Genomic DNA, 20,224 nt, shown 5'->3' with positions numbered 1-20,224 from the left:
TTAGATTAAATCTCTCTGAGTTGTTTATCTTTTTCACTATCAATGGAGATTGTCTGGGTAATTTGTATTTTGATTTAGATATATGTCTGTCTTTTATCTTTCTTATATTTCTTGATTAATTAATTCTTTATATTTTGGGTCTTTGATTTTAATTGGCCCTCGTATTCCTTCTTTTATCATCACTAAATCCATCCTTATGGCCAGCTTCAATTTCTTCCCCTTTTTTTTTTATCAACTTGGACAATATTGAAGACTATAGAAATTGAATACAAAGTATAAACTTATTGGGTTTTAACTGAACCAATCAAATTATATTTTTATTAAAAATAATGACAAATACATTATGCACAAGCAGGTGCCTTAAATCCTGTCAAAGTTGCAAAAACAATTGAACGAGAGGCAACTCTGATAGCAGCAGAAGCATCTACAAGGACTGGATTCAATTCAGGAATATCCAATGATTCATTCAGCCTCAGTGGAGTGCCATTCAACAATAATACGGAGCTTTGAATGTCTCCATCCTCTGGAGTCAAATGATACTCTTCTCTCTGTAACTTGCTCTCATTGTCATTCAAGTGTTTGTCATCAACAATTGAGACGTTGAATGATGTTGAGTTGGACATGTTGATGATTAGAACTGTAATTCCCGACTGAGTTTCAAAAAAAGAAACAAAAAACATATATATTAGATACTTGAATTAAAATTCATGTAAGAGAGTAAATGAATTAAACCCAAACTATCACTTGTGATCTTACTTTATCTTTTGAACAGTGGGAGTAAATGCGCAAGTAAGGAGAACTATCATGCATGGCACGAAGAACTTTATTTCCCATTAACCGATGCCACAGAAGGGACCTGCAAAATAACACAAAAAAATAAAAAATAAAAAAATAAGTTCAAGAAAAAAAGGTATGAATGAAAAGTCTACTTATACCACATTCACTATTTCATTTTCTTTTTTTGAATTTTGTTTTAGTGAAGTAAAGTATATCAATGTAAGTACTCACCCATAATAATCTGGATTAGGGATAAATGTTGTTGTGTTAAGCAAAGCATAGTTTCCTCCAATTAAGGCTTGTCTACAAAACACCTTATGGTTAAAGGTTGAAGTCATTCCAAGTTGATCCAAGTACCTGCATGCTCCAATCCATAATCAGTACGAGTATCATATATACTAATTAAACTTATAGCTTATGTGAAATATTAATGAAGTTAGCTTAAAACTCTAACCAGAAGCCATTAGCAAAAGTATGAGACACATCTTTGCCACCACTGTTATAAGCTCCCCCAGCTTCTCCAACCCAAGCTCCAGACCAAGGCCCAAACTGTTGGACCGAAATTGAAACATCTTTGTGTGTTTGAGCAATTTGGTCAAGGAAATAAGGGTCTTGAACCTTGTCAATAAGGGTGGGATCAACACCTGCACGATCATGACAAAGTTCATACAAGTTTGATCGGAATTATAAAAGCAGAATCCAATCCATCGGGCTGCAAACCGTAGCATTTAAAGACGGAAGGATAAATTAATTATAATAATTAGATGCCAAGGTAAACCCCAAACAAACAAAACCCCGAGGGCAACAACTTTTACCTGCCCCAAGGTTGTATATGTGGTGAGTTACCCCATCTAGGACACCTGGTCCTGCTGTTTGAATATAGGTATTGAACCATTGCTCATCATAGAACCCTGCAGGCCCCAAGACCTTTGGCCGTGTGGTAACATTAGGGTACAATTCCTTCACAAGTTCTTTGAGTGCAATCGTGTCTTTGGCATACTGCTCAGCCTCTACTCTTGCTGAGACTCCACCTCCACATAACTCGTTTCCTAGGCAAGACAATACAAATGGGTAGTTTACTACATAGCTAAGTTCATCCATGCACACGTGCAAAAAGAAGTTTGATGAATTGTATTTGGTTACCAAGTTCATATGAGTCGATCTGGTACCCCTTGGAGATGGTATACTCCATGAGATCTCGAGCATTTTGTGGGTCCCAATCGCCAACCCAGAGAACATCATCAACATCGGACTTCTTCCTCCCACGTAGAGCATTCAAACCAAATGTAATTTTGGCCCTGCGAATTGAAGATGTTGTGATATGTATATAAAGTGAAAATTTTGGAATCGTTCAACTTGATTCTATGGGAAAAGGTGACATAGACATAGAGTTGTACCCAGTTTGATTGAACAAGTAGTTAAGTTCGTCCCATCTGTGCATTGGCAAGCAGCCGTTGCTGAATCCGAACAGACGATCATCCCTCCTCTTGAAATATGGGCATTTCTCGACCTTTCCCACTTTGTAGACCACCTGGTCTTGCAGTGAACCTCCTATTCTGATTCGAAGGGGATTGAATGCTGCCATTTCAAAGTGACTATTAGAAGCAGCTAACTAACCGCTTCATTTCTTTCGCATCTTAGAAATTAGTGGTGAATTGGTGGTGATTATAAAATTATTCAAAAAAATCATATTTAAAGAATTCTAATTAGGGTGCATGCTTGGTTTGGTCACTTTAATTTATTTAAATATGTGTTCAAACATCAACAACAACCGTAACTATATTATAACTTTGTAAAACCTTCTAGTACGTAGGTGGGGAATGTGTTTGGATACTAAGAATATTTATTTGGTGGATAGATAATTTTTTTTTTTTTTTCTTTTTCTAAGCTCTCAAAAGATACAGAAGAAACCAATTTAATTTGTTTGATTTTAAATTTATGTGGAATCCAGGTATCCAACTAGTGTAGTAAACTAATTTCTTTTTTTGGTTTATCTTAATTAATTTTTCTTCATTCTAACAAGACTACTTTTTATATATAATTAAGGTGTCTAGATAAAGCTAATTAATTAATTAAATGATTCTAATTTCATTAGATAATAATCAATTAAAATAAAAAGAAATACACACCCAAAGTTACGTACCTTTGATTGCATTTGACAGGATCTTGTTCTTCAAATCCTGCATGCAAATGCCATAGAATTAATTAATTAATCCATGCAGCTCAACTTAATTATAATTAATATAATAGTTCTTTAATTAATTAGCCTTTCCTTTATAATTTAGATACAAAAAGTTAAAATCAGTGAGATTGAATACTTAGAATGGATGGAAATGGATGGATGGATGGATGGAGAATAATAATAAAACATAATAATGCATAATTAATTAGACACAAACCAAATTGAGAACACCAGCATTTCCCCAAGGGCATTGATTATAATCGCACTTATTTGCAGGCCACCAATCCAAAGTAGCGCAAACGAAATTATCATCTGTTTTAGCAATAGATGTCACCCCTTCAATCTTTACTGCCACATCTTCTTCTGCTACAGCAGCAGATTCACTAACAAGCAAGCAAAGAAGAAGAAGAAGAACACTACTACAAATATGTACTAATTCCATGCTGCCCCAGAATTTTCCCAGATAATCTAGACAAAAGGATCGATATTGAAGGTATGAACTTTCTCTTGAGCCAAACAGGCCTATTTATAAGCAAGCATGCATTTGTTCTGAGTTGTTCGACTTGGTCAACCAAATATGACAAGTATCAGATTATTATCTTAACGGATGGATCATAAGTAACAGACCTATTTGGATAATATGCTTATATATATGCTAGCTTTTATTCTTAGTTTATGTGTTTATAATTAAAATAAAAAAATAAATCTTTAAAATTTGATTGATATTTGAATCAGATATAATTATCATAGAATTATTGTTCTACGGACATATCACATAATTAGTATCATACGTAAGTAATTAAAGGTAATAATTTTATTTTATTTTTTTAAATTAGTTCCTATAATAATAATTTAGATCAAATATTATGTGAAATGTGTTTGTATGGAGAATTTTAGAGCATTATTTTAATTATATATAGTAGATTGGATGATATTCAAAATTACTTTATATAATTAATTAATATTAGCAATAAATAATATATCAAGTATTTATAAATTTCCTTAATTTGTGAGGAAAATGTAAGGGGAATGGATAAAATTCTTTAATTTTTACAGAAAGGGGCGAAAACTATGCAAATGATTTCAACTTGTTTTCACCGGATTTTTAGGGGACAAAAATTAAAATTATTAAAATTAAAATTGGATAATTCTAATTTAATTAAATTATTGATAACAAACACAATCCAAATAATTATAATTCTGTTTGAATCATTTGTTGAAATGAATAATATCTCAAAGTTAGGTTGGAAAAAGTAGACCAAATCTGGGTTAGAAAGTTTCAACCCAAAATTTTTGAGTATGAATGTCTATAGGTTGATTGTTGGTGATGGGAAAGAAACATATTCTTACCTTTACGGGTATGGTGCAGTGGTAAAATATGAGAAGAATAATAAGAGTATCGAATGTTCAAATTTTTGTGGTATCTTGAAAGACAGTATTATTGCTGGAAAGTAAATCGCTCTTGTGGAGGCAAGGTTATAGTGCATCCTGTCGTTCCTCCGAAGGTTTCGTCTGCACGATGTGAATGTGGGGTCTATGGAAAAAGAAACCGTTTTTTGAAAGTCCATTCTAAATGTGTATAAACTGTGATCGCATCTGAATTTATTCGAAAATCGAACCAGAATGGAAAACTGTTCTCTCTCTCAAGAATAGTCGAGCAAAACTTGGATATCTAGGTTAAAAAAAAAAAAAAACCTTGTCAATCTTCAACACTTGACAATTCCATAAATTCTTTCTTTTTTTAAAATTTTTTTGCATGAATATAAATAAATAAGAAAGTATTTTAAGAATTCTAAAAAAAATTAACTCTTGTTAAGGAATGATTAGAGTATGTTGATTAATTTTTAAAAATATAAAAAAGTGATGGGTATAATTTAGATAGATAGATAAATTTCAAAATAATTTATGAAATATGCCCATAAAATTTTACACGACAATTAATGTGAATTTATTTATTTATTTATTTAATGATGTACAGACGGCGAAACATAATTATTTCACAAATTAAAGTTAGTTTTGATAAGTTAATTAGTTTGGAATAAATTTCAAAAACAGCTCAAAGTTTGGTAGTTTTGTTTCTTTTCTTATTTGAATCTATTTTGTAAGTCAAAGTTAAATATAATAACTAGAATTGCGGGTTAAAGCAGGTCAAAATGGGATCTCCCTCCCTCGCTCAGTCGGGTCGGATGAGAAAGTCCTACATTTTAATCGGACAAGTTAGTTGGGTCAGTCTGATAAATAGTTCAATTGGTAGTCCGACTTGATTAAATGACCATTGGAATCGGTTTGGTCTTGTAATTAAGATACTCAAAAATTAAAATGATGCAACAGTAAGATTTCATTTAATTTAAAAATTATTTTATTTTAAAAAAAAGACTATCTATTTTTTGGAAGGGCAGGCAGATTTTGACAATCGAAATCGACAAATCGTAATTGTCTTAGTCTTATAACCCACTTTACTTTAATTATAAATTTACACTCTATTTCAATTACAAATCTACCCTCAAATTGAAAACTCCCAATTTGCTACCTACTTCCTCTCACACACACACACACACACTCTCTCTCTCTCTCTCTTTCTGCTCCACCGCTATTTTCCGTTGTTGAGCCACTAACATCAATGTTTCTTGTTTTTATTCGTCGTCGCTGACACCTCTATTTCCTTCTTTCTCTCTCTCTCTCTCTCCCCCTTATTTCTCTATCTCTTCTTATTGAATTTGTGTTTCCTAACGAGGCCCAAAGTCATGATGAATTTTTGGGCAGATATTTTTCTTCATAGGCTTTGGCCCAGGATTAGAGACCCGTGTCCATCACCACTTTTAGACAGCCCATTTTAGAAGTTGGGTTACAAGCCCTAATCCCACTTTAAAGGAGAAATGGGCCTCAACCCATTTGCTCAAGTGAGAGAAGCCCATTGTCCTTAGCCCTAAAGCCTTCATATAAAAGAGCATTTTGGCTCTTTTTGTGTCTCTTTCCTTTTGTGGCCCAAACCTCTTCCTCTTGTGTTTCCTTCCATTAGCTGATTGCTTCATCTCACCTTCCATGTTCATTCGATTGTGATTGGGACTTCTTACCTTTTGTGGGTTGATCTATCCTTCCATTCTCGTGGCCACCTATCCTTGTGTGCGAGGGGCAATTCGTCGATGCCGATCTCAACCTCTACATATTCGAGACTTAGGTTTCTTTAATGGGTAAGGTTTCTCTCTTGACTTTGTGCTTTTGACCCATCGTCTTTGTGACCGATCTACCTTTGTGGTGACCTACTTTATGTGGCTTTGATCGAATGGGGATAGAGGGCTTTCGTTTTGTTTCGACCAAAAGATGTTGGGCTATTTATTTGGGGGGTTTCTTTGTGGTCTTTATTCATTTGCGTTATCAAAGTGGTGAACAGACATACTAGATCTGAACCTTGAACGATTCAATAGGAAGTTTTACTTACTGCTCTTCATGTTCTTGTCTTTTGGTTTAATCTGGTTATCGAATCTGGTTTATACTAACCCTCTGTTTTGTAGTTATCTTCCGCTAACACTTCTCATTCTCGTTGCCATTGCAATCATCTTCGTTCGCCTTAGACACAACCATCGCCAACACCTCTATCTCCCACTTTCTCTTTCTTAATCTTCCCCCTCCTCTCTCTCTCTCTCCTCTCGTTCTCACTATCCTTGCAACCGTCGCCACCATTAATGATTCTAGTTGTCGTTCCAACTGTCGACGCCTCCATCTCCCCTTTCTCTGTGTGTGTGGGTGGGTGTGGGTCTTCTCATTCTTGCCTGCAACTTCTCTTCGTTCGTCGCTCCCTATCGTTCGCCTGCATTTACTAAAAATGTATATTCTAAATATAAATATACACAAACTAAGTATATATATTACACAAAAGATTTACATATATATATATAAATATACATAAATATATTTTTTAAATAAAATTATAAACTACACACATATTATACAAAATTATCTAAATTAAATTAAACTCATTTTGTAACTTTAAAAATTTTGGCTTGTAACATGTTAAAACTTTTAAGAGCATAGTTTAACTTGCTATTTTAAGAAAATATATATTTTGTTGCTTTGTAATTATCTTTTATTCATCATAATATAATTATATTTATTCTCTTTATTATTCATACAAAATACAAAATTTTATGTATTTTGCAATAGATTGTGCGGGCCCAATCTCAGCCCTCTCATTGGGCCCAATCTTGGTCCTTCTTCTAGACCCAACCTTGGCCCAGCTCCAACTTGTCACGGCATCATTGCAACCCCTACTGGGTATTCGCGTTGCCGTCTCAGATAGCATCCTTATTAATGGCGGATCTCATTCACATTAATAAGAGTCCTTTCCCCACCACGCTACCACCTAGGAATCTTCATTGTCATTGGATAATCAGTCTCATCACCTATAAACACACGACGCATGCATGTAGGAGGACGATTCATCTTCTTATATCAATCAACTCTTTTCAGAGTCAATGTATGTTTTGACCTTTGACCTACTGATACATTAATTTCTCCTTACTCTCTTACTTATCTGAGCGTCGAAGTGTTTGTAAGTATTAGTCACCCCTGAACAGATTCGTCATTGGAACCCACGCCATGCCATTACTACCTGCCTCCAATCATCCTCTTTTGGTTAGGAAGAAATATGTAATTATCTTATATATAAATAATTATATGTTTTTATGTTATTATTTATTTATATTACTTAAAATAAAAAGTCAAAAAATTATATGTAAAGTCGTATCAAACTATTAAGTATATACTTTTGTTTAAAAAATATATATATTTAGCTTGAAATTATATATAAATATACTTTCAGTAAATATATTATATATTTATATTTGTGTTAGTTTAAATTTTTAAAAATTATAAGCAAAATAGTCAATCCATAAAATTTGTTAAGTGTTTTTATGATTTATGATAGGTTAAAAATGCGTATTTTTTGTCAAAATTTTAAAAATATTAAGTGCAATATAATGAAAAATAAATATAAAAAATAAATACACATCTTTCTGATAGGAGAACCGTGGGGAACGGCGACGAACGACTATAGGAGAGAAGAATGGCGGTGAGAATGAGAAGAGAGAGAGATAAAGAAGGAGATGGAGGCGGCTGGAACGGCGACCAGAAGCGTTGATGGCGACCACTCAACGGCGGCGATAACCGCTGCGTCGGAGACTCGGAGGCGAACAACGCTGAGAATGAGAAGAGAGAGAGGGGGGAAGGAAAAAGAGATAGAGGAGATGGAGGCGGCGGCGGCGGAAACGGCGGAGGCGAACAGCGGCTTCAATGGCAGCTAAGGTGGCCGCGTCGATGGTGAACGACGGGGGAAGTGGCTGCGTCTGCGGGACTACAATGGCGACCAAAACCAGAACAAAGAGAGAGAGCGAGTGGGGAAGACAGAGAGATAAAGAGAAATATGAGGAAGTGGTTAGCAAATTGCGGATAATTTTGTAATTGAAAGAGAGGATAAATTTGTCATTGAAGCATAGTTGTGTCTAAACAATTGTGCAAGTAGGATTCTCCTGGTTGCCCATGTCAACAAGAAGCAAGAGATGTCTCTCACTGTTAGAAAAATGCAAGGACTTGAAGCATTTGAAGCAATCCCATGCGCAGGTGGTCGCATGTGGCCTTGGAGATAGCAGCTTCGCCCTGAGCAGGCTCCTGGCCTTCTGCTCTGACCCACTTCACGGCAGCCTCTCCTACGCATGGAAGATCTTTCAACACATTTCACAACCGACAATTTGCATTTTCAACACCATGATCAAAACTTTCCTGCTCAACGGAGAGCTTATCGGGGCCCTGCAAATGTACAAGCATGTGCTGGGAAATGGAATGTACCCTGATAATTACACGCTTCCTTATGTGCTGAAGGCTTGTGCAAACATGAAAAGTAGCCAGCTTGGAGGCTTAATACACGGGCATTGCGTGAAACTTGGGTTTCTGTTTGATGAATTCGTGGGTAATAGTTTGATTGTGATGTACTCTGCTTGTGATGATGTGAATGCAGCCAGGTGCGTGTTTGATGAAGCCCCTCGCCACAGTGTTGTGTCTTGGACAGCCTTGATTTCTGGCTATGCGAAGGTGGGAGATGTTGGTTCGGCACGATTGGTGTTCGATGAAACGCCTGTGAGGGATAGAGGAATTTGGGGCTCTATGATATCTGGGTATGTGCAGAACAACTGCTTTAAGGAGGGGTTACAGATGTTTCGCTTAATGCAGTCTGCTGGAATTGAACCTGATGAGGCCATCTTTGTGAGCGTGCTTTGTGCTTGTGCCAATTTAGGTGCTCTGGATATTGGGATGTGGGTTCATAGATATTTGAACAGTGCCAACTTTCCACTTAGCGTTAGGCTGGGCACTGCTCTCGTAGACATGTATGCTAAGTGTGGGTACTTGGATTTAGCAGAGAAGGTGTTCTACGAAATGCCTCAAAGAGATACCATATGTTGGAATTCTATGATTTTGGGCTGGGCAATGCATGGAGGTGGAGAGCGTGCTCTCCAGTTGTTTTCGGAGATGGAGAAAGCTGGAACCAAACCTGATGACATTACATTTATTGCTGTTTTCACTGCTTGCAGTTATTCAGGAATGGCATATGAAGGTCTCATTGTGTTGAGCAGTATGTGTAATGTATACAATATTGCGCCTAAAAGTGAACACTATGGGTGCATAATTGACTTCCTTGGCAGGGGAGGGCTACTTGAAGAGGCATTCGATATCATCAAGAGAATGCCCGATTCAAGCAGCCCCTCCGAGCAAGCTGTGGCTTGGAGGGCATTGATGAGTGCTTGCTGCAATGACGGAAACATCAATATGGCTGAGGCAGCAGCTGATAGGCTGCTGCAGCTAGAACGCCACAGCGGGGTCTACGTGCTGCTTTCGAATCTTTACACAGCTGCTGGCAAACACTACAGCGCGAGGAAGATACGGAGAATGATGAGAAGCAGAGGGATTGGAAAGACTCCTGGCTGCAGCTCAGTCGAGATCAATGGGATTATTCATGAGTTTATTGCAGGGGAGATAACACACCCGAAGATAGAAGATGTTCGTAAGCTTCTGGAGACAATGAACAAGCATTTGGATCCTTTTGAGTGCAATCCCAATCTCGTTTTTAGTTAACACACCCCAAGTGGATAAGCATGTTGGCTTCATCAAGGTGTGTATAAGAACATTTCTTCTCGAATTACAAAATCCCTTTGAAAATTGATGATACAACAACAACGAGATACCAGCAATGTGAATGATGGGATGTTTTATTAGTTATATGAATATTCAATCATCCAGCCAAACACAATAGCTGCAAGACATGAGATTGACGAGAATGGGAACCATGCCTGCTATGCATTGTAACTTAAAACTATACACATTACAAACAAATTCTTTGTAAGCTTTAGAAATAGAACTCCAAAGTGATCAATTCTTGTCTAGGGATAATACAATGAACAAAATTTTATCAGATTGTCAGCCGATCGCTAGCTTAGCGAAGCAATAATTCTACTACAGGGAAAGAATGAGTGGATGCTTTGACTTAAAACAGGAACTCTGTGTCGGAAACCTCAAGGACCTTGTGGATACCAATTGGTTTCACTCCTGGACGGAAAGCATTTCCTTCAATATACCTGCAACACAGTTTGATATGTAATTATTGGACCAGCTGTTGCAGCTTATCTGAAAGTTGCCTGTTTTGAGTGAGGACATAAACTCACATTTCTTTCAAGAAAGGATGCCTATAGAAAGCATCGGGGATTCTCCCGCTAAATTGATTGTGATCCAGGTACCTGCAATGAAGCAGTGTTACGATAGATTATCTCGTATATAAAAAGTGCAAGCATGCAAACTGGGAATTGCTTTCATGATTAAAATCAAGCCATTTTTAATTCAATACTTCAAAGCCAGATTTCAACATACAACATTGCAAGCCCCTTGATCACCCCACTAGGTGGGATTCTTAACATGGGTTAAAGTTATATATTCCAGATAACTCACATCAAACATTGGGACTCGGATTTCAGGAAATCAAAGTAATCATATTGACATACCTACTAAAAATAGGCTTTTGAGACGAAATCAGAAGCCATGCACATCAGCACAATACATGAACCGACCTAACTTCGGCCGCACCAATAAACTTGTACAATTTCATCAAATTTTAGCGATTACAAGCACAGTGATTCTAATGATTGCAAAGTTGCGTGGCTGAATTTGTTTATGCAACTGCAAAATTGACCATTTGTTGTGTCCAAGCGCGTGTTTTTTTTTTTTTTTTGGTTGGGGGGGGGGGGGGTATTCAAACCAAAAAATCACATCACCTACGACATCCCAGAGTTAAAAGTTGACCTCACACTGGAAATCTATTTACATTGCTCACTGATAAAAGAAACGCTCCAGATCCATTGCAAAAGTAAGATTGCCTAAACCAAATCACAGTTCCAAAAATAGACTGAAAATTCAGAAAGAAAACTTACAAGTAAGTCAGTCTGGGAATATGAGCAGGTCCAAATGGTATAATACCAGACATTTTGTTGTGTGATAAATGCCTGTAACCAACACAGCAGTTTGTCAAATTTTTAGATAGTTCCAACAGAAACCCAGAAAGAAGACTAAGCTCCAGTTTTTTTTTTCTCCCTCTGTTTTGCTCAATAAGAAGACAACACTCATGGAAAAAGTTAATGCAAACATGAAACGCTTACAAAATTTCCAAATTTGACAAGTTTGCTAGCTGTGCTGGGATCCCACCAGTAAGATGGTTATTATTCAGGTATCTGCATTTCAAATCACATGGGACCCGAAAAAGTAAAAAGGTTTAGTAGCATTAACCGCGAAGAGTCATTTTAGTAGTAGAAAATTCACTTCTTGCATGGACTTACAGGTTACGAAGAGATGGAAAACATCCCTCAATACGTATTAATTCCCTTATGGTTCCTACCAAATGATTGTTACCAACATCCCTAGAAAGATATGGCATCACAGAGATAATCTGCAATTAGATGCATATAGAAAAGAATGAAAATACCGTACACAAGAAACAGGAAAATTACAGGTGTCGAAGATGTTGTAGAGTGCCCAGTTCAGGTGGAATTCGCCCAGTAAAACGATTTTCGTGCAGATAGAGGTAACGTAGCTCTGGAAGACTAGCTAGGTCTTTGGGGATTTCTCCTTTGAAATTATTGAAACTCAAGTATCTGGAGAAGGTTCATTTAATAATTTGATTATATTGTACAAAAGAAATAATGCAAGAAATTCCAAGAAAAGTAATACCCTTAAAGATGATGAAATTACTCACAAATGTGTTAGGCTCTTTAGTTCACCTATTTCAGGAGGAATGGCATCTTGTAGCTTATTCCACCTCAAATTACTTGGGGGGAACAATAAAAATAACAATAAGTTCAAACAAAAGAATAAATAAGTGAATACATCAGAGAAATGGAGCTAAAGTTCTTTACGTTAGAGAAAACCCTTTCATCCAACAGGTCTAAAGAAAGAAAATACTCTCACCAAATCAACATGTAGCATTGATCCAAAGTATTATGAAACAAATATGAATGCACCAAAATTAGACCCAGGTAATACATCACATGCAGAAAAGGGCTCCAATGGAACAAATCTACTTTGAAATTCCATAATCTTCTTACTGAAAGTCATTCAACAAGCCAGTGATTTTTTTTTTCTTTTCTTTTCTTCTTTTCTTTTTAGCTGGAAAAGGGAAACTTGGGACCAGGGGCACAGCGAGTCATCTTCTAACCCAGCAGGGGTCAGCACACTGGTCATCCAGGACATTCAAGAAAACCACTACTAGGAATCATCCAAGGCAACATCATCAACTCTCTTGCCGTTAAACCCATGGATTGTATGGCAAACAACCACTTTTTTCTTCTTTTTTTTTTTTAGCTGGGAAAGGGGAAATTCAGGGGACCAGGGACACAGTGTCGTCTTCTAACTGGCAGGGGTCATCATGCTGGTCATCCAGGACATTCAAGAAAACCCTATTAGGAACCATCAAAGGCAACATCATCAACTCTCTTGCCTTAACCTGTGGATTATATGGGTATCGCCACTGGAGCTACTACTAGGCACTAAACTCAAACCTGAGACCTCAAGTCTCGGTGTAAAGGGTATCACCACTGGAGCGACTGCTTTGGGTGTTTAAGCCGGTGAAATTTAAAGTACAACTTGTGGCATAGTTATAGGATCTCTCTCTCTCTCTCTCTCTTTTTCTATATATATATATATATATATTTATGTGTGTGTGTGTGATCCTTCTTGAATTCCTTTATGGTTGAGATTATTCTAAAGCATATAAATAATTTAGTGGAAAAGGTATTTTTTTTCCATGTGAGATAAAAGGGAGAAAGACATGTCACAGCTGGAAGGCAGAGGTTGCTGGTGGTGCACCTAAATGTTTGCATAGAGAAAAAAATAAAAAGGAACCAGAAAATTAGCAGCAAAAAATAAGGATATAGGATTCATTCAGCTGAAAAAGTGATGGTAGCAAAAGGACTGTTTGCTATGGTATTCAGTTATTAACTACACTTTAAAATGTTTCTCTTTTTTTTTTTTTTTGGTGTCACTTACTAGTTTATATGATTTTTACGATTCAGCACCTTACCTCACAATGGGCATAGCCTTATATGACTTTTACATGTCATCTACTAGGTAAGATTAACCACCAATCTTACAGGCTTGGTTGCTCATTTGTGGCCAGAAGGTCATGAGGTTTGAGTTGTGAAAACAATTTCTTTGCAAAAGCAAGGGGGCACAAAGACGACCCTACACCAACCCACGCATAAGTGGGGAGCCTCATTCAATGGGGATGCCCTTTTTTCTTTGTAGGACATTGTGATACAAAATTAAGGAGAAGACCAGTATCAACTATTATACGAAATTTTAGTGCCAATATGGTTATGTCCTGTGTATTTTCATTTTGATTTTTATTGTTTACAAAATGGAAGACAGTGAGATTTTGAAAAACCCTTATATAATATCATCTTGTGTATAAGAACAACATCGAAATCCATGAACAAAAAATTCTTTTTTATTTCCTAGAACTAAAAAGTTTTTGGAGACAAACTTCCTAAAATAGCTTCCACACCAGTTTAACGAATGCATTGTTCCATGTTTATTAGGATTTGAAATCAGAAAGTAGTTTTTAAAACCATAACCAAATATATCAACATTCCCCTGTTAGTCATTTTTCTCTAGAAGATTTGACATATGTGATGAATATTTATTAGAGCAGATTGTGTTGCCAAATGTATTAAGAAATTGAGGGAACATCTTTTTTAGATTTACATTCTAATCCCGTGTTACCTATTGCAGACCACACTGCTATGTGCATAAAGGTGGCATGTCACATGCTTTAGAATGTGATACACTAGTGATATATATTGTATATATTCTATTAGAATCCAGTGATATTTTCTATTAACAGTATATATCCAATGAAATAATATGATCTAGTTTATTATTTATTTAAATTAATTTTATAAAAACACATTTATTAGAATATAAGAGGATAATATTTTCTACTTTGCAATGCAGAAAGTCTTCTATGTATAGTTTTTAATTTTCCATATTTGATTCTTTCTCCCTACTAAAAATATTTAAGGGAATGGTCGGGAAAAAAACAAACATTTGATTTGCTAGGCCAGCTAAATTTACTACTATGGAATGGAAGGATACCATATGAAGGGCGCATAGATTCATAGTTTGCTAAGTATTAGTGTTCATAAAATCTAACTAGTTTTTCTCTAGCTTGCAGCTAAAAGCACACCATTGCCAAGTATTGCCTTTGGAGATCAGCTTTTTCAATATCAAAACATTCAGCATGCAGATGCAACATAAGTCATATAGGTCCAAGGCCCCAATGGAGTCACCATCTTTCTTAGAATCAAGATAAACTTTTGAATAAGTAAACCTTAACAAAGAAATGTCCAACGGAAAGATCACACAGCACCAAGTTATGTTATATACTCTGCTATTAATAATCATGGTGTCTAGAATATCACCTTCACATCTAAACAATCATCGAGTCTGTAAAAATGGAATGGAACACTACCAAAGAGGAGTGAGGGAGCCAAAAGGAGAAAAAGAACTCTTTTAATCTACTAGAAACCTTGTGAGGGGTAAAGAAACACAGATAGACTGAGAAAGGATGATATCCTGGGTTGCCCCAAAGATCAGAACTCATACTGGTTTCTCCAAATTCTGAATTCTTTCTCAGAAAGTCATAAGACTGATGTTGCATTCAAGTTTAAAGATAATACTTGCATTCTGTTCTCTATTTGCTATACAATAACATATCAAGCCTTTATCCCACCATTATCTATTTGTTATATCACAATAATTTATTATCATGTTTACCGAGGTAGAAAGCAATGCTGTCAATGAACTAGCTGTAATAACACACAATCGAACAAAATCACAGAAGCCTAAAAGCAAACTGAAATCAGGTCAGGTTCCAATGTTCCAATGATCAATTGGCACAAGCGCATGTGAACACTTCTTGAATCAAGTTTCCAATAATAAGGTAACATGGGCATTCCCCTTTTTATTGTTGCAACGTTCAAAATAGCATTCTCATGGAAAAAGATATTTTTCTAGTTGCATTAGATATACCATCATTGTTGCTTGGCAATTACAGGAAATTTATTTGGTTGTTTAATTACTAGCAATAAGGTTCCATTATCGTCAGACTCAAAATTTTGTGGTATTTACTTCTTGCTCTGCTTTTTTCAACTGATTGGCCATAATTTTTTTCATAACTCCCAAGTGACCCACTTCAAGCATGACAGTAACAAAGAGTAGTAAATAAATGCCATCAGTTTCTCCCCACCATCACCAGCCCTTTTAGTCTTATTATGTACTGAACATGTCCATAGGTCAAAATTTAAACAAACTTGAATTACAACTTTAAAGAATAGTGAAAGACACAAAGTTGTGACTTAGAAGTGCAATTCATTATCTAATCTAAAATTGTCACAAAGCCTAGACCCATGGACCTAGCTGAGACTGCAACATGATAAAGATAATGCAGCCTTTCACTAACATGCCAATTGTACTGAAATTGAATAGAGACATGAATAACATTAATCACTAAAGACAATGTTCGCTAGTTAAGAAAAAATGTGATATCCAAATAACCAATATTAATCTATCAGCATAAAAAAACCATACAGAATTTTAAGACGCTTCAAACGCCCAATTTGAGGAGGAATTGGTCCGGTCAACTTGTTGTTATGGAGATCCCTGCCATAAAGAAAAGGTAGCACAAATTTCACACACAAGGAAAATAACACTGAAAGGTCCTAGAACAAGATCTACTTGTTTAACATATTCCAAGTAAGAAAGAGTGTGTGGAGGGTCTACATAATGGATTTATTACAGGCTATAATAACAATTCCAGCTTGATACATAATGGATTTATTACAGACTATAATAACAATTCCAGCTTGATAGTTCATGTTTATGCCTGTTGGAACTTTCTTTATTATACACGAAAAGCATATTAATGAGAATTTTAACTTGTGTATGGTTTCTAGCAAGTCAAGTCTATCTGATTAGAAACATCATGGAGGAATTGCATATATTTACACTATCCCAACTCTTTCCTTCACCTCTCATATCCCCTTCAAAAGAAAATAAAACTACCTACTGCGGGAATTAATTATAAGCGTGATACTACCAATAGCTCCAAAATAAATAAAAGAAGAATAGTAAGAAGGTAAAGAGAGAGAATCTAACAGCCTAGTAAGATCCAATAGATTGGTCACCGCAACAGGAAAAGTCCCAACTATTGACACCGCATAAACTTCCCTGCAAATGAATAAATTGGATTAATGCAGTTTATATAAGAACTGAACTTTAAATCAATGGTAATGATGTCCTTAAAAATTGTTAAAGACCAGGTTAGAAAAAGCATTTCATTATTGGCTGGCTTAACAACATGCCAGCATGTACAAATAACACGCCAAACTAGATAGCCGCAAAGAACTTTTTTCTTCTCTCTCTTTTTTTATCAGTTAAGTGGCAAATAAATCTTCCAATTTTGCAGAAACGTAAGACAATCACAAAAATATAAGAGCAAAGGAAGGTAACACTTACAATTCCGTAACTACTCTATAGTCTCCCTGAGTGGAACATGTAACTCCAGACCACGGAGGTAAACCACCATCTCCACAAGGGTCATCTCCAACCCACGAATAAACCACCCTCCATCCCAAAGACGCCTTAATTTCATTCAAGGCTTTCACTAAAATCATAAGATCGAACATCAATTTAAACATGATTCCAACTGAAGAACAAGAAGAAAACGAATCCAGTAGTTCATAAACGAAAAATACACACACGAGCACGCACAAGCAAAAAGAATATCATTTAGTTCATCTTATACCACAGTTTTTGGATTAGAACGAAATATCGCCCCTAAAGATCCAATTATGAGATCGGATCTATCGACGAATTGCACAATCACCCAAGAGATCACAATTTCCACATAACTTTGGGGAAAACTAATTTGCCAACAAAATAGGACATAATTAAGGACACAAATAAGAGAAGAAACTATTAAGTGAACTAATAAACAACAGAACTGAACGAAAGCGCTCAACATTTTCAGAGATCTGAGAGAAACGGGAAGCTAATGGATCAGAGAGAAGTGAGGCGAGAGAAGTACCGTCTCGTTTGAGAGTTTTGCAGTGAACGACGGCGTTTAAGAGCAAGGGCAAGAAGAGGACCGCAGAAAATGCAGTGGATAGACGACGACGATGATGAACAGTCGCCATTTCAATACAACGATTCAAGCTCCGGATTCAAAGCCTATTCATATAAATGTGTATCACTAATATACATATATATATTTATTATATACACGTATAGATTTTGATGTATAGATCGGAATCAGAATGGAATGGTAATGGCGTGTGTCACTGTGTGCAAGGGTGAGATCTTCTGTGGAGTTTGGCTGCAGACAACGCGTAAGTATGGCCTGCCCGTCCCCGTCGGTGCAAAATAATTGTTCGCTCTTCACGAGCAAAAATTAAAAAGAAAAAAATAAAAAGAAGTGAAGTCCGATAATGGGATTGGGAGTTTCTATAATGATTGATTATCTTAGTCTCCATAATATGAATAGAAATTAATGAGTTAGGAAATTGTCTTCTTCACTCTTGAAAATGCAAAGGAATCAACTTACCTAATCTTCCATATTAATTAATACAAATTTCATACAGAAAATCTAAAATAAGGTTATAATTAAGTCGAGTTGAGTCAAATTTTACTCTGCTTAAGTTTGCTTCGTCAGGAAAAAGTCGAGTTCGAGCTTGACTCGTCTCGCCAATAACTTGTTTATTATGTTAAATAAACTCATTTAACAATGACAATGAAAAAAATAGAGCAACGATGTAGACAGATGATGGAGGTGACAATGAACGTGGTGAAGACGATAACAATGACAAGAATAAGGCATTGACTTGATTACAAGGAAGATAGATGGCGGAGATGGTGTCAAAGGCAAAAATGGCAAGAAAGGGGCATTAATGGCTAGGACAATGGAAGATGGTGGAGGTAATTGAGATTTGACCTTAGAATATGCTTAACAAATCAACAACGAATGGAGGAAAAAAAAAAAAAAAAAAGATTGAGGTTAAACCCAAACCCAACAGAGAAATGGGAATTTTCATCTCTAAATTTGTCTTCATAGCATCTTTAATTAAAAAATAATATTTTGATTATGATGAAAAAAATCAATTTTTTTAAAAAGTATATTATTAAAATAATAATACAAAAATTTATTCGTGACTTTGTTTTATGAATTGTCCGTGAGCCAAATTGAGTTGAGCTTTATTTGTTAGTCTAAGTTTTGCCTTCCTCAACTTTGACTAGTCTATAAGTTGAGCTCCAAATTAGAGTTCAATTTTAATTCATTTATAACAAGCAAAACACGAACAAGTTCTTATCAAATATCATTTATAGTAGTGATATTTTTTGAATTAATTATAATGCATAATAATTAATCTTAATTAAAAATTAAAAGTAATACATAAATTTATATAATTTTATATTTAGTTTCAACATAATGGGTGGGATTATAAGCCAATAAATAGAATTTTTGCATCAAATCATATATTATTTTATAGGGGTGTGCAAATGATCGATTCGATTATCAAATCGACTAAAATTCACTAATCGATTCAACTGAACGGAGGAGCAAAATTAAATAAAACTAATCTATAGTTAAAAAAATTGAATTCAAACTATATAAATTCAACCAAACCAATTAAATCAAAAAAATACAACAAAAAAATGAAAAAAAATCAAAATAACCGATAAAAAATATACAAAATCGAAGAAAACGATACTGTTTTATAAACATCAAAATAATATCATTTTAAAATTCGATCGTTTTATTTACTTTGATTTTTCTAACTAAAAAATCAAACCAAAAACTGAAAACTGAATTTTAGAAAAAAATTAATCGAACTGAATCCATACAAGAAAAAAATCAAATTGAGCTCACAAGTTTGATCAATTGGATTATGTTAGTTAGGATTAATTGAACTTTTTCTTATGGTTAATATTTTAATAATATTTATTTACAAGAAGTACAAATTTGCTTTTCGTTTTTGTTTTTTTATAACATATTTGTCATTTTCCAAACATCAATAAATTAATTAATAGTATTGCATTGACACAAACAGGTAAGTCAAGAAGTATGCATGACAATATTAATTGCAGCAGATCACGAAGGCAATTACAGAACGGACAATCCATTGAATTGAACTGCATCTTCCTAAAACAGCTCTAAAATTTAATGAAGCTCATGGACTTCTCTTGACATCTTAATTTCCCAAAATTGATCCACACAACAGAATACTGTAGACGACCTGCCATTATTATACGGACTATTTCCAAGCTTGTTTTCGCCGGCTGCACCAATCTCGCTCCCAGACCTCTAACTTCGAGAACAAGCGTGGAAATAGCACGACCAAGAAGAACCCTCATCATCACCACTTCTTGTTGTACGTCTTCAATGGCATATTAATGAAAATAGGAAAGAGAAAAGGCTACTCATATATATAGCTCGCAGCAGTACGTATCATTGGAAGGATACCAAGAAAAGGAAAGAAAAGCTTTCTTGCCGAATTTGGAGGGGGAAACGGCAAGATTTAGCTCCGAAATTGGCCGCGGCAAAGAACTGGGTCTTTTCAGTTGTGAAGAGGGTTGGGTCCGGAGGGGACTAGTCTCTTCTCCACACCGTATCTTGGATCA

General features: G+C 35.5%; 3 protein-coding genes across 4 annotated transcripts; 1 reads left to right on the top strand and 2 right to left on the bottom strand.

Annotated features, from left to right (window-relative positions):
- Nucleotides 1-341: 341 nt before the first annotated feature.
- LOC127796873 (heparanase-like protein 2) lies at nucleotides 342-3,401 on the bottom strand. The gene is made up of 9 exons (XM_052329277.1): nucleotides 3,177-3,401; nucleotides 2,921-2,957; nucleotides 2,175-2,355; nucleotides 1,921-2,075; nucleotides 1,593-1,826; nucleotides 1,232-1,421; nucleotides 1,009-1,134; nucleotides 757-856; nucleotides 342-650 (listed from the first exon to the last, which is right to left on the bottom strand). Exons 1-9 carry the CDS (start codon nucleotides 3,399-3,401, stop codon nucleotides 342-344), a joined length of 1,557 nt encoding a protein of 518 aa, XP_052185237.1.
- Nucleotides 3,402-7,990: 4,589 nt separating this feature from the next.
- LOC127797276 (pentatricopeptide repeat-containing protein At2g20540-like) lies at nucleotides 7,991-10,130 on the top strand. The gene has a single exon (XM_052330032.1). It carries the CDS (start codon nucleotides 8,495-8,497, stop codon nucleotides 10,079-10,081), a length of 1,587 nt encoding a protein of 528 aa, XP_052185992.1. The 5' UTR covers nucleotides 7,991-8,494; the 3' UTR covers nucleotides 10,082-10,130.
- A 58-nt stretch (nucleotides 10,131-10,188) lies between these two features.
- On the bottom strand, nucleotides 10,189-17,981 carry LOC127797277 (probable leucine-rich repeat receptor-like protein kinase At1g35710). 2 transcript variants are annotated; one of them, XM_052330033.1, is made up of 11 exons: nucleotides 17,634-17,978; nucleotides 17,063-17,210; nucleotides 16,703-16,774; nucleotides 16,136-16,207; nucleotides 12,246-12,317; nucleotides 12,001-12,144; nucleotides 11,830-11,910; nucleotides 11,653-11,724; nucleotides 11,428-11,499; nucleotides 10,669-10,740; nucleotides 10,189-10,581 (listed from the first exon to the last, which is right to left on the bottom strand). In XM_052330033.1, exons 1-11 carry the CDS (start codon nucleotides 17,740-17,742, stop codon nucleotides 10,491-10,493), a joined length of 1,005 nt encoding a protein of 334 aa, XP_052185993.1. In that variant the 5' UTR covers nucleotides 17,743-17,978; the 3' UTR covers nucleotides 10,189-10,490. The 2 variants fall into 2 exon arrangements, with proteins under 2 accessions (XP_052185993.1, XP_052185994.1); XM_052330034.1 differs by lacking the exon at nucleotides 12,246-12,317 and having other exon boundaries at nucleotides 17,634-17,981.
- Nucleotides 17,982-20,224: the final 2,243 nt, after the last annotated feature.

The sequence above is a fragment of the Diospyros lotus genome, chromosome 3, assembly GCF_014633365.1.
Source record: "Diospyros lotus cultivar Yz01 chromosome 3, ASM1463336v1, whole genome shotgun sequence".
NCBI classification, from domain to species: Eukaryota; Viridiplantae; Streptophyta; class Magnoliopsida; order Ericales; family Ebenaceae; genus Diospyros; species Diospyros lotus.
This window is presented reverse-complemented; position numbering and strand designations above follow the sequence as displayed.

Bases quoted from the DNA above. Each gene is read 5' to 3' on its own strand.
- LOC127797276 (XM_052330032.1), top strand. From the start codon at position 8,495: ATGTCAACAAGAAGCAAGAGATGTCTCTCACTGTTAGAAAAATGCAAG.
- LOC127797277 (XM_052330033.1), bottom strand. From the start codon at position 17,742: ATGGCGACTGTTCATCATCGTCGTCGTCTATCCACTGCATTTTCTGCG. The intron at 12,318-16,135 runs GTATGGTTTTTT...GTTCCCCCCAAG, and splicing joins TTGAAGCGTCTTAAAATTCT to TAATTTGAGGTGGAATAAGC. The intron at 12,145-12,245 runs GTGAGTAATTTC...AACCTTCTCCAG, and splicing joins CTAAAGAGCCTAACACATTT to ATACTTGAGTTTCAATAATT.
- LOC127796873 (XM_052329277.1), bottom strand. From the start codon at position 3,401: ATGGAATTAGTACATATTTGTAGTAGTGTTCTTCTTCTTCTTCTTTGC. The intron at 1,422-1,592 runs GTAAAAGTTGTT...ATGATCGTGCAG, and splicing joins CATATACAACCTTGGGGCAG to GTGTTGATCCCACCCTTATT. The intron at 1,135-1,231 runs GTTAGAGTTTTA...TGGAGCATGCAG, and splicing joins ACTTTTGCTAATGGCTTCTG to GTACTTGGATCAACTTGGAA.